This window comes from Salmo salar, chromosome 12, assembly GCF_965601325.2.
Source record: "Salmo salar chromosome 12, fSalSal1, whole genome shotgun sequence".
Taxonomy (NCBI): Eukaryota; Metazoa; Chordata; class Actinopteri; order Salmoniformes; family Salmonidae; genus Salmo; species Salmo salar.
This window is the reverse complement of record NC_138302.1, coordinates 43,204,943-43,219,141: the sequence shown is the minus strand read 5'-3', so window position 1 is coordinate 43,219,141 and position 14,199 is coordinate 43,204,943. Positions and strand designations below refer to the sequence as shown.

Genomic DNA, 14,199 nt, shown 5'->3' with positions numbered 1-14,199 from the left:
CTGACACTTAAAGCCTGGGTTATTTCGACTTTGGCTAAATCACGCCTTGATACTATATCAAAAGAATTTACTCATTTCTAAGTGGGATTTTTTGCCTTTTACTCATGTACCTATCCGTCTACTTTTATTTGAACACATACGTTCGCATGCACAATCAAAGCATAACGACACCATGTGCCATATTTGCTCTTACCATGCCTGTAAACGTTGCCTCACCCGTTTCCTGTTCACTCTCCCATTCGTAATGATGGTTTACCTGGATGGCACATTTTCCTCAGAAATCACTCAGTCTCGAACATATGTGCTTCTTTGGTGGGCCATGCCCGCGGCGGTGTTCAAATATCCCCAGCCAATGAGAAGTGGCGTTGAGAAGACTGCTGATAGGTTGTGCTGACACGGGTCTATGCTCGTACCAAATTATATTAAGTATTGCACATTTATTAATGGAAGGGGGGGAAAGCAATGCTTTATAATCATTCTGCACCTTCCGGAGATACCACTTCCCCGAGATGAAGAGCAGCCCGATGATAGATGAAGCATTTACTCTCAAGAATGCAAGCACAATGCATATTGTAATGTGCCTCCGAAAAAGTTTGAGAGACGCTGCTCTTAAAACCAGACTTTGCTTTAGAGTGTGGACCATTATTCTTTCATAACTCACTGGCAAACATTAACAAAATACTTTTCCCTAATAGGTCGTGATTGATTACAACAGCAGATTTAAACCGCATGATGATAGCATTATTGTTAGGACGTTTGAACGCTCTCTGTCACCCAACGTAAGAGGGGGTATTAACGTTCATTGATCATTATAACGAGGGCCCAGAGGGTCACATAGTCAGGGAAAAACTCCTAACCCTAGTTCTAAACCTCTATGTGGACTTTCTTAACCTTCACATCTACAGTGTCTATATTAGGACAGCCTTAGGCAACTCTGAGGGTGTCCTTATATGGACACTGTACATTTCAAATCAAGTATTACCTAATTAATTTTTAGTCATAGAGTAAACTCTCCCTGAGTATCACCTCAAGACAGCCGCAGCTTCTTCAGTCTCCGGCTCCAGTTTACACTCTCTCCAACCACAGAGGAGCTAAATGTGGCCTGGTAATCTGGCTTAGTTGATTACATGGGAACACACACTGAGCAACACCCTCTAATAGGGGACTGGGTCGGCCACTGCTACGCATGGCTGGGTACCTTCATGGGCGGTCTCCCATGCTTAGACGAGGATTATTACCCAGTCCTCTGCTTTACTCCTCTCTCTCTCCTTCTCTGTTTCCCTCTCTGTCTTTCTGTTTCTGTATGTATGTCTCTCTCTCCTCCTCTGTTTCCCTCTCTCTCTTTCACTGTCTATCTCTCTCTCCTTTCTCTTTCCCCCCTGTCGAGAGGAGGGAAAGAGAGAAACGGAACCGGTCAATGCACTGGAAGCCCTTGCCGTCTCCTGTGGATAGTGTCACAGGGCATCAGGGCTGCGTTGGTTGAGTGGAGAGCAGGGTAGCACGCAGAAAAGGATATAGGAAAGGGTGAGGCACTTAACCTCACTGGATGTGATGCTCCCGCAGGCAATCAGTTTAGTTGGGTTACGATTTAGCTCTTGCAGAAGGGTGGGTCCTACTCAAGTCTGCTTGGTTTTAATTTAATTTTGTGAATAAGTGTTTGATATTAACCAGTTTAAATGTTCCATGGCATTCCTTCATAACTGAACAAATAATGCTGCCAATTCATTCATCTTATCCCAAGGGTTTACAAACTTTTCCCACACACAATCCAGTGACCTTAAACATGTAACCACATCAGTTTGGAAATCACTGACCTAGGCCTATATTCTAATGTCCATGGTCTTCTCCCTCTCTCTCTCTCTCTCTCTGCCCCCTCAGCTCCCCCCACACCTATAGCCCCTCCGGAGCTCCTGGCGGTGGGTGCTACCTACCTGTGGATCAAGCCCAACGCCAACTCTATCATCGGGGATGGCCCCATCATCCTGAAGGAGGTGGAGTACCGCACCACCACAGGCAACTGGGCCGAGACCCACATCGTGGACGCCCCTACCTACAAGCTTTGGCATTTGGACCCCGACGTGGAGTATGAGATCAAGGTTCTGCTGACCCGGCCTGGCGAGGGGGGCACAGGACCTCCAGGACCTCCGCTCATCACCCGGACCAAGTGTGCTGGTGAGTGGAACAATGTGGTTTCTGTGTCTGTACTGTGTATCTGTTGTTGTTCTATTGTGTTGATGTGCTTATTTGGGTCCCCATTTGGGTCCCCATTAGCTGACGCCTTAGCGACTGCTACCGTACTCTTCCTGGGTTCCTTCGAACTAGCGAGGAATGGAAGAGCTATACTCCTAGTTTAAGGATAGTGTGTGGATTTTTACTGCTAATCTTTCAATGCTGTACATTGGGTTCCTTTTTGACCCTTTGATGATGACACCTACTTTACATTCCCATTATCTATGTGTAGGTTATCGAATCCATCAAGTGCCACCACAAAATGCGGAAAACGAGAACCAAATGGATTTTCCCTTGCAACCGTCAATGAGTTCACTGTGTATCACCTGCCTCCATAAGGCCCACCATCTTCTTTCGCCCAGTCGGCTTCAGAAGGTCACACTTCGTGATTCCCCCAGTCTCTCCGTCTGCATCCCAAATGGTACCCTATTCCCTATATAGTGCACTAATTTTGACCAGGGCCCATAAGGGTCTAGTTAAAAGTAGTGCACTATGTGTGGCAGGGCTCTCCAAAACCGTCCTGTAGGTTTTAACTCCAACCCTAATCTAGCCCACCTGATTCTAATAATTAGCTGGTTGATAAGCTGAATCAGGATAGTTTCAACTGGGGTTGGAGTGAAAACCTATAGGAGGGTAGCTCTCCAGGAACAGGGATGGAGAGCCCTGATATAGGGAATAGGGTGCCATTTGGGAAGCTGCCTCACTCTCTGCCAGTACTTCTCCTTATTCACTGAAGTCACTACTCAGGATGAGACGATAAATCCTACACGTTACCAGAGGGTGAAAAAAAACGAGTGTCTCTCTAATTAATACTCCTTGGGGGCTCAAGCACAAATCAAAGATAATGATAATTGAGATGTTAAAAATGTGCAGGAAGAAGAGGCTTCTCTGAGAAAGGGGGATGGGGGGGTTAGGTGGGAGCAATTTTCCGTAATAATTCTTAGCCCAGTGGGTAGCGTAGGGAGCATGTGGAAGAAAGACACACTTCATTTGATAAAATGACAGCTAATCAGATCAACCCTGTGCGTGTGTATGAGAGAGACTGTGTGTGTGTCTTACTGTTTCTGTGTGTACTGTATGTATAAGAGAGACTATGTGTGTGTGTGTGCAAGTGTGTGAATTTGTTTGACTTGTATGTGTGTGTGCAACTGTGTCTGTATGTGACCTTTAATGTGTGTGTATCAAGGGTTGGAAGCGGTTCAGGGAACAGAACCGAAAACTGGAAAAGAACGAAAATATTTGAGGAACAGATCCTGAAACTAAAGTGATCTGTTCTGGAACAGGAACGTTATTTTAAAACCATGGGAACGGGTTAATAATGTTATTTTATGTTCGAGGCAACAAAGAGCCTATGCAAGACCCTCACTGTCACTCAGAAGAGAATGCTCCTTTACCTGCTTCACCAAAGGCACATGCAGGGAAGTTTGTGCCCCCCGCATTGCCAAAAGGTTAGTGGACAGTGTTTAGGGCCTGGTAAAAGTTTTCATCTGCCTCAGGGCAACTGCTATGATGTTCCTTTAATGGCTCCGTCAATGTACATTCACCAAATGGACATGCCATGTTGGTCAACATGTATCACAAACTAAGTGCTCATTTGGAATGAGCCATTCTGCCTTGCTGTCCATTAGTTTGAGTAGTGTGTGTGTTTAAGGGGGGTGGTTAGAAATACTGAACCGTAGTGATATCAGTTGAAAGGAAAATGACCACTGCTACATCCTGACAATGTTTATGAGGTTACTGCTTATGTGTGAGGAATGTGTCTTGAGCATAATTCTAAATGTCGAGACTAGAATAAATACTTATTTTCCACCATAATTTGCAAATAAATTCATTAAAAATCCTACAATGTGATTTTCTGGATTTTTTTTTCTCATTTTGTCTGTCATAGTTAAAGTGTACCTATGATGACAATTACAGGTCTCTCTCATTTTTTTAAGTGGGAGAACTTGCACAATTGGTGGCTGACTAAATACTTTTTTGCCCCACTGTATGTTATGTTTGGTTTGGTTACATAAGACAGATGGTTATTTAAGGCAAAAACTAAAGTAGGATGGGTGGGCGTATAATGTGAACATCTAGCAACCCAAAGGTTACAAGTTTGAATCTCATCATGGACAACTTTAGCATTTTAGCTAATTAGCAACGTTTCAACTACTTACAGCATTTTAGCTACTTTGCAACTACTTAGCATGTTAGCTCACCCTTCCCCTAACCTTAAACCTTTTAGCTAACCCTAACCCAAACCTTAACCCTTTTTAGCTAGCCCTTCCCCTAAATCTAACCCTAACCCCTAGCCAAGCTAAAGTTGGCCACCTAGATGATAACATTTGTAACATACATTTTGCAAATACGTAACATAGTGTACATTGTGCAAATTCATAATAGATATTACAAATTGTAATTCGTAACATACCATACTAAATGGGGTGTCTCTGATTAACATACAGAATAATACGAAATGCTCTAAGACCAGGTTGGTCAATGTTATCAATACCCCATGAAATATATACTGCTCCAAAAAATAAAGGGAACACTTAAACAACACATCCTAGATCTGAATGAAAGAAATAATCTTATTAAATACTTTTTTCTTTACATAGTTGAATGTGCTGACAACAAAATCACACAAAATTAATCAATGGAAATCCAATTTATCAACACATGGAGGTCTGCATTTGGAGTCACACTCAAAATTAAAGTGGAAAACCACACTACAGACTGATCCAACTTTGATGTACTGTCCTTAAAACAAGTCAAAATGAGGCTCAGTAGTGTGTGTGGCCTCCACGTGCCTGTATGACCTCCCTACAACGCCTGGGCATGCTCCTGATGAGGTGGCGGATGGTCTCCTGAGGGATCTCCTCCCAGACCTGGACTAAAGCATCCGCCAACTCCTGGACAGTCTGTGGTGCAACGTGGCGTTGGTGGATGGAGCGAGACATGATGTCCCAGATGTGCTCAATTGGATTCAGGTCTGGGGAACGGGCGGGCCAGTCCATAGCATCAATGCCTTCCTCTTGCAGGAACTGCTGACACACTCCAGCCACATGAGGTCTAGCATTGTCTTGCATTAGAAGGAACCCAGGGCCAACCGCACCAGCATATGGTCTCACAAGGGGTCTGAGGATCTCATCTCGGTACCTAATGGCAGTCAGGCTACCTCTGGCGAGCACATGGAGGGCTGTGCGGCCCCCCAAAGAAATGCCACCCCACACCATGACTGACCCACCGCCAAACCGGTCATGCTGGAGGATGTTGCAGGCAGCAGAACGTTCTCCACGGCGTCTCCAGACTCTGTCACGTCTGTCACGTGCTCAGTGTGAACCTGCTTTCATCTGTGAAGAGCACAGGGCGCCAGTGGCGAATTTGCCAATCTTGGTGTTCTCTGGCAAATGCCAAACGTCCTGCACGGTGTTGGGCTTTAAGCACAACCCCCACCTGTGGACGTCGGGCCCTCATACCACCCTCATGGAGTCTGTTTCTGACCGTTTGAGCAGACACATGCACATTTGGGGCCTGCTGGAGGTCATTTTGCAGGGCTCTGGCAGTGCTTCTCCTGCTCCTCCTTGCACAAAGGCGGAGGTAGTGGTCCTGCTGCTGGGTTGTTGCCCTCCTATGGCCTCCTCCATGTCTCCTGATGTACTGGCCTGTCTCCTGGTAGCGCCTCCATGCTCTGGACACTACGCTGACAGACACAGCAAACCTTCTTGCCACAGCTCGCATTGATGTGCCATCCTGGATGAGCTGCACTACCTGAGCCACTTGTGTGGGTTGTAGACTCCGTCTCATGCTACCACTAGAGTGAAAGCACCGCCAGCATTCAAAAGTGACCAAAACATCAGCTAGGAAGCATAGGAACTGAGAACTGGTCTGTGGTCCCCACCTGCAGAACCACTCCTTTATTGGGGGTGTCTTGCTAATTGCCTATAATTTCCACCTGTTGCCTATTCCATTTGCACAACAGCATGTGAAATTTGTCAATCAGTGTTGCTTCCTAAGTGGACAGTTTGATTTCACAGAAGTGTGATTGACTTGGAGTTACATTGTGTTGTTTAAGTGTTCCCTTTATTTTTTTGAGCAGTGTATATTCATCAGTGAAGTTACTGTAAATCCCAACATATTCTCCCATTAATTTACAGTGCATTTGGAAGGTATTCAAACCACTTGACTTTTTCCACATTTTGTTACATTACAGCCTTATTTTAAAATGGATTAAATAGTTCCCCCCCCCCCCCCCCCCCCCCCTCAGCAATCTACACACAATACCCCATACTGACATTTTTGCAAATTTATTAAAATAAAATGAAAATGAAATATCACATTTAAAATAAATATGCAGACCCTTTATTCAGTACTTTGTTGAAGCACTTTTGGCAGTGATTACAGCCTCGGGTCTTCTTGGGTATGACAGTTAAGCTTGGCACACCTGTATTTTGGGAGTTTCTCCCATTCTTCTCTGTAGATCCTCTCAAGCTCTGTCAGGTTGGATGGGAAGAGTCGCTGCACAGCTTTTTTCAGGTCTCTCCAGAGATGTAAGATCAGGTTCAAGTCGAGGCTTGGGCTGGGACACTCAAGGACATTGTCCCGAAGCCACTCCTGTGTCGACTTGGCTGTGTGCTTAGGGTTGCTGTCCTGTTGGAAGGTGAACGTTCGCCGCAGTCTGAGGTCCTGAGCATTCTGGAGCAGGTTGTCATCAAGGATCTCTTTGTATTTTGCTCTGTTCATCTTTCCCTCGATCCTGACAAGTCACCCAATCCCTGCCACTGAAGAACATCACCACAGCATGATGCTGCCACCACCATGCTTCACCGTAGGGATAGTGCCAGGTTTCCTCCAGACGTGACGCTTGGCATTCAGGCCAAAGAGTTCAATCTTGGTTTCATCAGACCAGAGAATCTTGTTCCTCATGATCTGAGTACATTATGTGCCTTTTGCCAAACTCCAAGTGGGCTGTCATGTGCCTTTTACTGATCTTCCATCTGACCATCAGGTTCTTGGTCACCTCCCTGACCAAGGCCCTTCTCCCCCGATTGCTCAGTTTGGCCGGGCAGCCAACTCTAGGAAGAGTCTAGGTGGTTCCAAACGTCTTCCATTTAAGAATGATGTAGGCCACTGTGTACTTGGGGGCCTTCAATGCTGAAATAATTTTTTTGGTACCCTTCCCCAGATCTGTGCCTCAACACAGTCCTGTCTCGGCGCTCTACGGACAGTTCCTTCGAACTCATGGCATGGTTTTTGCTCTGACATGCACTGTCAGACACTGGGACCTGTCAGACACCTAGACAGGTGTGTGCCTTCTCAAATCATGTTCAACCAATTGAATTTACCACAGGTGGACTACAATCAAGTTGTAGAAACATCTCAATGATGATCAATGGGAGCAGAATGCCCCTGAGCTCAATTTTGAGTCTCATAGCAAAAGGTCTGAGTACTTATGTAAATAAGGTATTTCTGTTTTTTTTTTTTTTTTACATTTAAAAAAAATGTACACCTGCTTTCGCTTTGTCATTATAGGGTATTGTGTGTAGATTGAGAATATATATTTTTTAATCCATTTTAGATTAAAGCTGTAACATAACAAAATGTGGGAAAAGTCAAGGGGTCTGATTACTTTCCGAATGCACTGTTTACTGAACAAAAAAATAAATGTCACATGTAACTGTGTAAGTGCCGTGTTTCATGAGCTGAAATAAAACATTCCAGAACTGTTCCATGCACACAAAAAAGCTTATTTCGCTCAAATTGTGTGCACAAATTTGTTTACATCCCTGTTAGTGAGCATTTCTCCTTCGCCCAGATAATCCATCCACTTGACAAGTGTGGCATATCAAGAAGCTGATTAAACGGCATGTTTGGGATGCTCTGGATTGATGTGTACAACAGCGTGTTCCAGTTCACGCCAATATCCAGCAACTTCACACAGCCATTGATGAGGAGTGGGAAAACATTCCACAGGCGACAATCAACAGCCTGATCAAATCTATGTGATCCACACCCCAATCTTTTTTTTAAGGTATCTGTGACCAACAGATGCATATCTGTATTCCTAGTGATGTGAAATCCATAGATTAGAGCCTAATGCATTTATTTCAATTGACTGATTTCCTTATATGAACTAACTCGAGTAAAATCTTTATTTTACCAGTTTACTGTCATTTTATTTGTTGTCTTTGTTTTGGGAGCATGTTTCCAGTTTCTCCATTGTGTTTAATGTTGTGTGAACGTTTGCTTTAATGGCTCTGCATGGTCAATCCGATGTCTGCAGTGGCATACAGCATTTACTTCGATGCGGCCTCCATAGAAGTCCAAGCATTCATACTCCTTGCCGCTTCGTGGAGCAGAGCTGTTGTGAAGGAAGTTGTCAATGAAGTGCGTTTGTGTTTATACAAGACCTCACGCCCCCACCTACCGTCAACCAATCATGTATGTAGTTCTGTCCTTGAGCTGTTCTTACCTATTAATGTTCCGTATTCTGTCATGTTTAAGGTTTTGTGTGGACCCCAGGTAGAGTAGTTGCTGCTTTTGCAACAGCTAATAGGGATCCTAATAAAATACCAAATTCCAAATATGACCCGATTCAGGAAACTAGGCGTATGTCGCAAGTCAAGTCTTCACAGGAGAGCCGTTTGAACGTAAAAAATATTTTTTATCAAAATGTATTTTTTGGCAGAAATGCCTTCTCGAACATGTGTACTTTCATATGCCTTGATAAAACTGTTATGCCATCTGTACATACGAATGAAGTTGTTAAATTAAGAGCCTAGTTGTTTTAGCCAAACAAAAAGACAGGAACATTCCAGCTAGCCAAGATTGGTTGAGACAATGAGTGGGCTGGACATGCCGAGAGATGAGTTTCAGATTGTTCTGCGGTGTAGCATCTTGTGTCTATAAAATAAACTGCTCGTTATGCGTAGATAATCCTTTCTATTGCAGTTTTTTCGAAATATATAATGTTAGCCATGGAGAACTGCAAATATGTTGCTACTGCACTCAATAATATTGCTGCCCTGAGTTTATCAGGCTATCGACAAAGGTCAGTGGGAAAAAGTTGTGATGGACTACTTTCTGGAGGACAATCGTGCCATGATGACTCTCTGACTCTGAAAATGAATCAGACGATGAGGAAATCCCTGAGTTTATTTATTTTTTTAATTATTGAGAAGACATTGTAGAGTCTTCTGATGACGGTGATGGGGAAGAAACGGCGATCAACAGTGTTGTTGTCACAGAAGAAGTTGACCGAGTTTTGAAATCAGTGTAACACAACGGGCCAAAAAGGCTGTGCAAACTAAAAAGAAACGACGCAGGACGTTTTATTTAATGAAAGGGGCTGCAGTCTGCCGTGAAGCTTTCATCCGTGTATACAGGTAAGAATCTAGCTACAGTTTCAGATATTATACGTTTCTAATTTTGTCATTAAGTTGTTTTCATTGCAAGTTAAGGCATGCTGTTAGCTAGCCAGCTGGAGTTAGATGGCTGGCTTGCTAGCTAACGTTAATATTGAACCTAACTTATTTGGATAACTTTAGCTATGACAATTGGTTTGTATTGCTAGTAATGTTACTCTATGGATTGGGATTATAGTTCATTTTTTAGCTAGCTAACGTTAACGTGACATGTCTAAACAAAATACCCCTAGTTAAAGTTTGCTGTTAGCTAGCCAGCTGAATGTTAGATGGCTGGCTAGCTAGCTAACATTACGTGTGTGTAGTGATATCTCAATGCCATTTCGCATCTATTGTATAATAATGCTAAAATATTTGTATCTGGAATGTCTTTCAGCATCAGTAAAACAGGCCTGACTCTCCTCCAGCAGTCATACAAGAAGAATGGTCTAATGCCTCCCATCAAAAAGAGAGCTGGCCCAAGCAAGCAGAGGCAGCAGCACAGTCATCAACTACATGCATCATGTCTTCAACTACGGAGTTGGGGAAACACGTGTGGACCTGAATTGTGATAATTGCAGTGGCCAAAACAAGAACAAGTTTGTGCTCTGGTATTGTGTCTGGTGGACCATGCACAAGCTCCAGCACAGTCTGGACCTTCACTTCCTGATCACAGGCCACACCAAGTTTGCCCCCAACTGGTGCTTCAGCCTCATCAAGTAGCGCTTCAGAAAGACCAGAGTGAACAATTTGTCAGAGATTGTTGGTGTTGTGAAGGACAGCACTGACAGGGGTCAACATCCCACAGCTGGTTGGACTGGACGATGGTACAGTGCTGGTGGAAAGCTATGGCTGGTAACAACACCTGACTCCGTCCTTCAGGCCGCTGCCACAGATCAAGCAGTACCAGCACTTCAGGTGAAAATAACTTTCATTGCATTGCATGAGGCTCTTCTTCTTATCTAAACTTGGGAGGTGAATTGATGTTGTGTGGGGTTGTAATGTCTTCGGATTTTTTGTTGTTATTCCCTATTTTACACCTTCAATGCTCTGGAGCCTGGTGATGTTGTCACCAAGGAGCATTCGGACTGTCGGGACCAGGTTTCAGCAACAGTGCAACGCTGACATCCTTCCTCCCATAGATGGTCTGCCTGTACAAGCCCCACAAGACTGGACACAGTTAGACAAACACAACTTTTTGGGAAGATCAAGGAGTTTTACGACGAAGAGGCTATGGACATCACACGCCCTGCACCAAAGTCAAGGAAACAGGCTCTCCGAATATAGATTCCCTTGTTCATGCATGGTTCGGAAGGACTAGTCAACAGCACTGTCTGCAGTTCCTCTATTCAAATGACTCTCCTAACACACAGGCCATATGTTGCTGCTACTATTTTTTATCCCGCTACTTTCCCCCTGATTGTGTGCATATGTAACTGTGTAGGTTCCGTCCCTCTCTTCGCCCCAACTCGGGCTTGAACCAGGGACCCTTGCACACATCAACAACTGACACCCACGAAGCATCATTACCCATCGCGCCACAAAAGCCGCGGCCCTTGCAACGCAAGGGGAAACCCTACTTCAAGTCTCAGAGCGAGTGACGTCACTGATTGAAACGCTATTAGCGCGCACCACCGCTAACTAACTAGCCATTTCACATCGGTTACACTCACCCCCCTTTTGACCTCCTCCTTTTCCACAGCAACTAATGATCCGGGTCAACAGCATCTATGTAACTGTGTAGGTTCCGTCCCTCTCTTCGCCCCAACCTGGGCTCGAACCAGGGACCCTTGCACGCATCCACATAAATATATGGCGCATGCATCTGTTTATGTACTGTACATGTGCACCTCACTCAGCTTAACTTATATATGGAATACTATGTGATACAGTGGGCTCCAAAATTACTGGCACCACTGACTGACTATGCACAAACAATACTTAAAAAAAATATAAACAATATAATTATAGAGAGAAACTCTAAATACCAACATGTGAGAAATACTGCGCTTCATGTTTCAATAGAATTCATGTTTCAATAGAACCAACCAAAATCATACAATTATTTAATACAAAATACATTTCACAAAAATCAAGGTTTCATAATTACTGGCACTCCTCATTTAGTACTTAGGGCAACTACCTCTGTCAAGGATAACATCATGGAGTCTTTTCCTGTAATGGTTGACAAGGTTAAAGAACACATTTGGAGGGGTTTTGGACCATTCCTCTATGTTGATCCTTTCAAGATCCTTCACATTCTTGGGTTTGCGCTTATCAACTGCCCTCTTCATCTCAGCCCATAGGTTTTTGATTGGATTGAGGTCCGGCGACTGAGATGGCCATGGCAGAACATTGATTTTGTTGTCACAGAACCATTTCTGTGTGGATCTTGAGGTATGTTTTGGGTCATTGTCTTGTTGGAAAGTCCACCTACAGCAAAGTCTCAGCCTTCTGGCAGAGGCAACCAGATTGTCAGCCAAAATTGCCTGATACTTGGTGGAATTCATTATGCCATCAATCTTAACCAGTGCCCCTGGACCTCTGGAATTAAAACAGCCCCAAAACATCACTGACCCATCACCATATTTCACCATGGGTCTGAGGTGCCTCCTTATATGCATCTCTGTTTTGACGCCAAACATGCCGATGCTGTATCTGACCAAAACTTTCAATTTTGGTCTCATCTGACCAGAGCACCTTCTTCCAGTCAATTTAAATTACGTTTGGCCAACTCCAAGCGCTTGCGTCTGTGTCTTCGTGCCAGAAAGAGTCTATCTCTATAATTAAATTGTTTATATTTTCGAAAGTATTGCTTGTGCATTGCCAGTCAGGGGTGCCAGTAATTTTGGAGCCCACTGTAAGTGCGTCTGTAACAGTATATAAAGTATGTACTGGTGTGAAGGCATTTGGGCAGTGGTCAAAAGTACTTAAGTAAAAATACTTTAAAGTACTACTTAAGTATTTTTGGGTGCTATCTGTACATTACTTTACTATCTATATTTTTGGCAACTTGTACTTTTACTTCACTACATTACGTAAGAAAATAATGTACTTTTTACTCCATACATTTTCCCAGACAACCCAAAGTACTTGTTACATTTTGACAGGAAAATTGTCCAATTCACACACGTATCAAGAGAACATCTGATCTCTTGAGCATCTGATCTGGCAGATTCACTAAAGACAATTGCTTTGTTTGTAAGTTATGTCTGAATGTTGGAGTGTGCCCTTGGCTATCTGTCAATAAAAAATAAAAAAGAGAAAGAAATTGTGCCGTCTGATTTAATATAAGGAATTTGAAATTAATTAGACTAGTATGACAATTTAGTACTTTTTCCACCACTGGATGTGGCTGGGGGTTATAGCATTTCTTTCACATGACCCAACAATTTAGGCAAGTGTGTCTGGGTAAGCATCATCTAATATTGATAAAACATTTTTATCTGGACACTTTCTGTTTACCTGGAATTTTACCTTATTGTGGACTACTACGACTTTTAGTCTTAATCTTTACTACACTACTCACTGTTTAGCACATGACCTCATGTGAATCCTTAAAGAGATGGGTGGGGCTGGCTTAACCTGTCTGGGCTAGGGGGCAGTATTTTCACGGCCGGATGAAAAACGTACCCAATTTAACCTGTTAGGGCTAGGGGGCAGTATTGACACGGCCGGATAAAAAACGTACCCGAATTAATCTGGTTACTACTCCTGCCCAGTAACTAGAATATGCATATAATTATTGGCTTTGGATAGAAAACACCCTAAAGTTTCTAAAACTGTTTGAATGGTGTCTGTGAGTATAACAGAACTCAAATGGCAGGCCAAAACCTGAGAAGATTCCATGCAGGAAGTGGCCTGTCTGAGAAGTTGTTTTTCATCTTGGCTCTTTTCATTGAAGACTGAGGATCTTTGCTCTAACGTGACACTTCCTACGGCTCCCATAGGCTCTCAGAGCCCGGGAAAAAGCTGAACGATATCGAGGCAGCCTCTGGCTGAAACACATTATCGCTTTTGGCAAGTGGCCGATCAGAGTACTATGGGCTTAGGCGCGTGCCCGAGTCGACCAAATGCTTTATTTTCTTTCGTCTGTTTACCTAAACGCAGATTCCCGGCCGGAATATTATCGCTTTTTTATGAGAAAAATTGCATAAAAATTTATTTTAAACAGCGGTTGACATGCTTCGAAGTACGGTAATGGAATATTTAGACATTTTTTGTCACGAATTGCGCCATGCTCGTCACCCTTATTTAGCCTTTCGGATAGTGTCTTGAACGCACAAACAAAACGCCGCTGTTTGGATATAACTATGGATTATTTTGAACCTAACCAACATTTGTTATTGAAGTAGAAGTCCTGGGAGTGCATTCTGACGAAGAACAGCAAAGGTAATAACATTTTTCTTATAGTAAATCTGACTTTGGTGAGTGCTAAATTTGCTGGGTGTCTAAATAGCTAGCCCTGTGATGCCGGGCTATCTACTGAGAATATTGCGAAAAGATCAGCTGCATCTCCCGCCCTACACTGTGACTGGCAGCACAGTGTGTGTTTGTCTTTCATTATGATTAAAGCATGCTGTTA

The 14,199-nt window shown here is 43.5% G+C and overlaps 1 protein-coding gene and 1 long non-coding RNA gene across 6 annotated transcripts in view; both read left to right on the top strand.

Moving 5' to 3' along the window:
* LOC106565046 (receptor-type tyrosine-protein phosphatase T) overlaps positions 1-14,199 on the top strand; it is a 500,470-nt gene that overhangs the window by 241,040 nt on the left and 245,231 nt on the right. For all 5 annotated transcript variants that reach the window (XM_082958989.1, XM_082958987.1, XM_014131664.3 and 2 more), the window contains exon 7: positions 1,879-2,172. In XM_082958989.1, the coding sequence (XP_082815115.1) occupies positions 1,879-2,172 (294 nt within the window). The remainder of the gene's footprint in view (positions 1-1,878; positions 2,173-14,199) is intronic.
* LOC145859503 (uncharacterized) lies at positions 7,800-12,885 on the top strand. The gene is made up of 2 exons (XR_014379702.1): positions 7,800-9,596; positions 10,012-12,885. It is a non-coding gene; the product is annotated as an uncharacterized LOC145859503 (long non-coding RNA).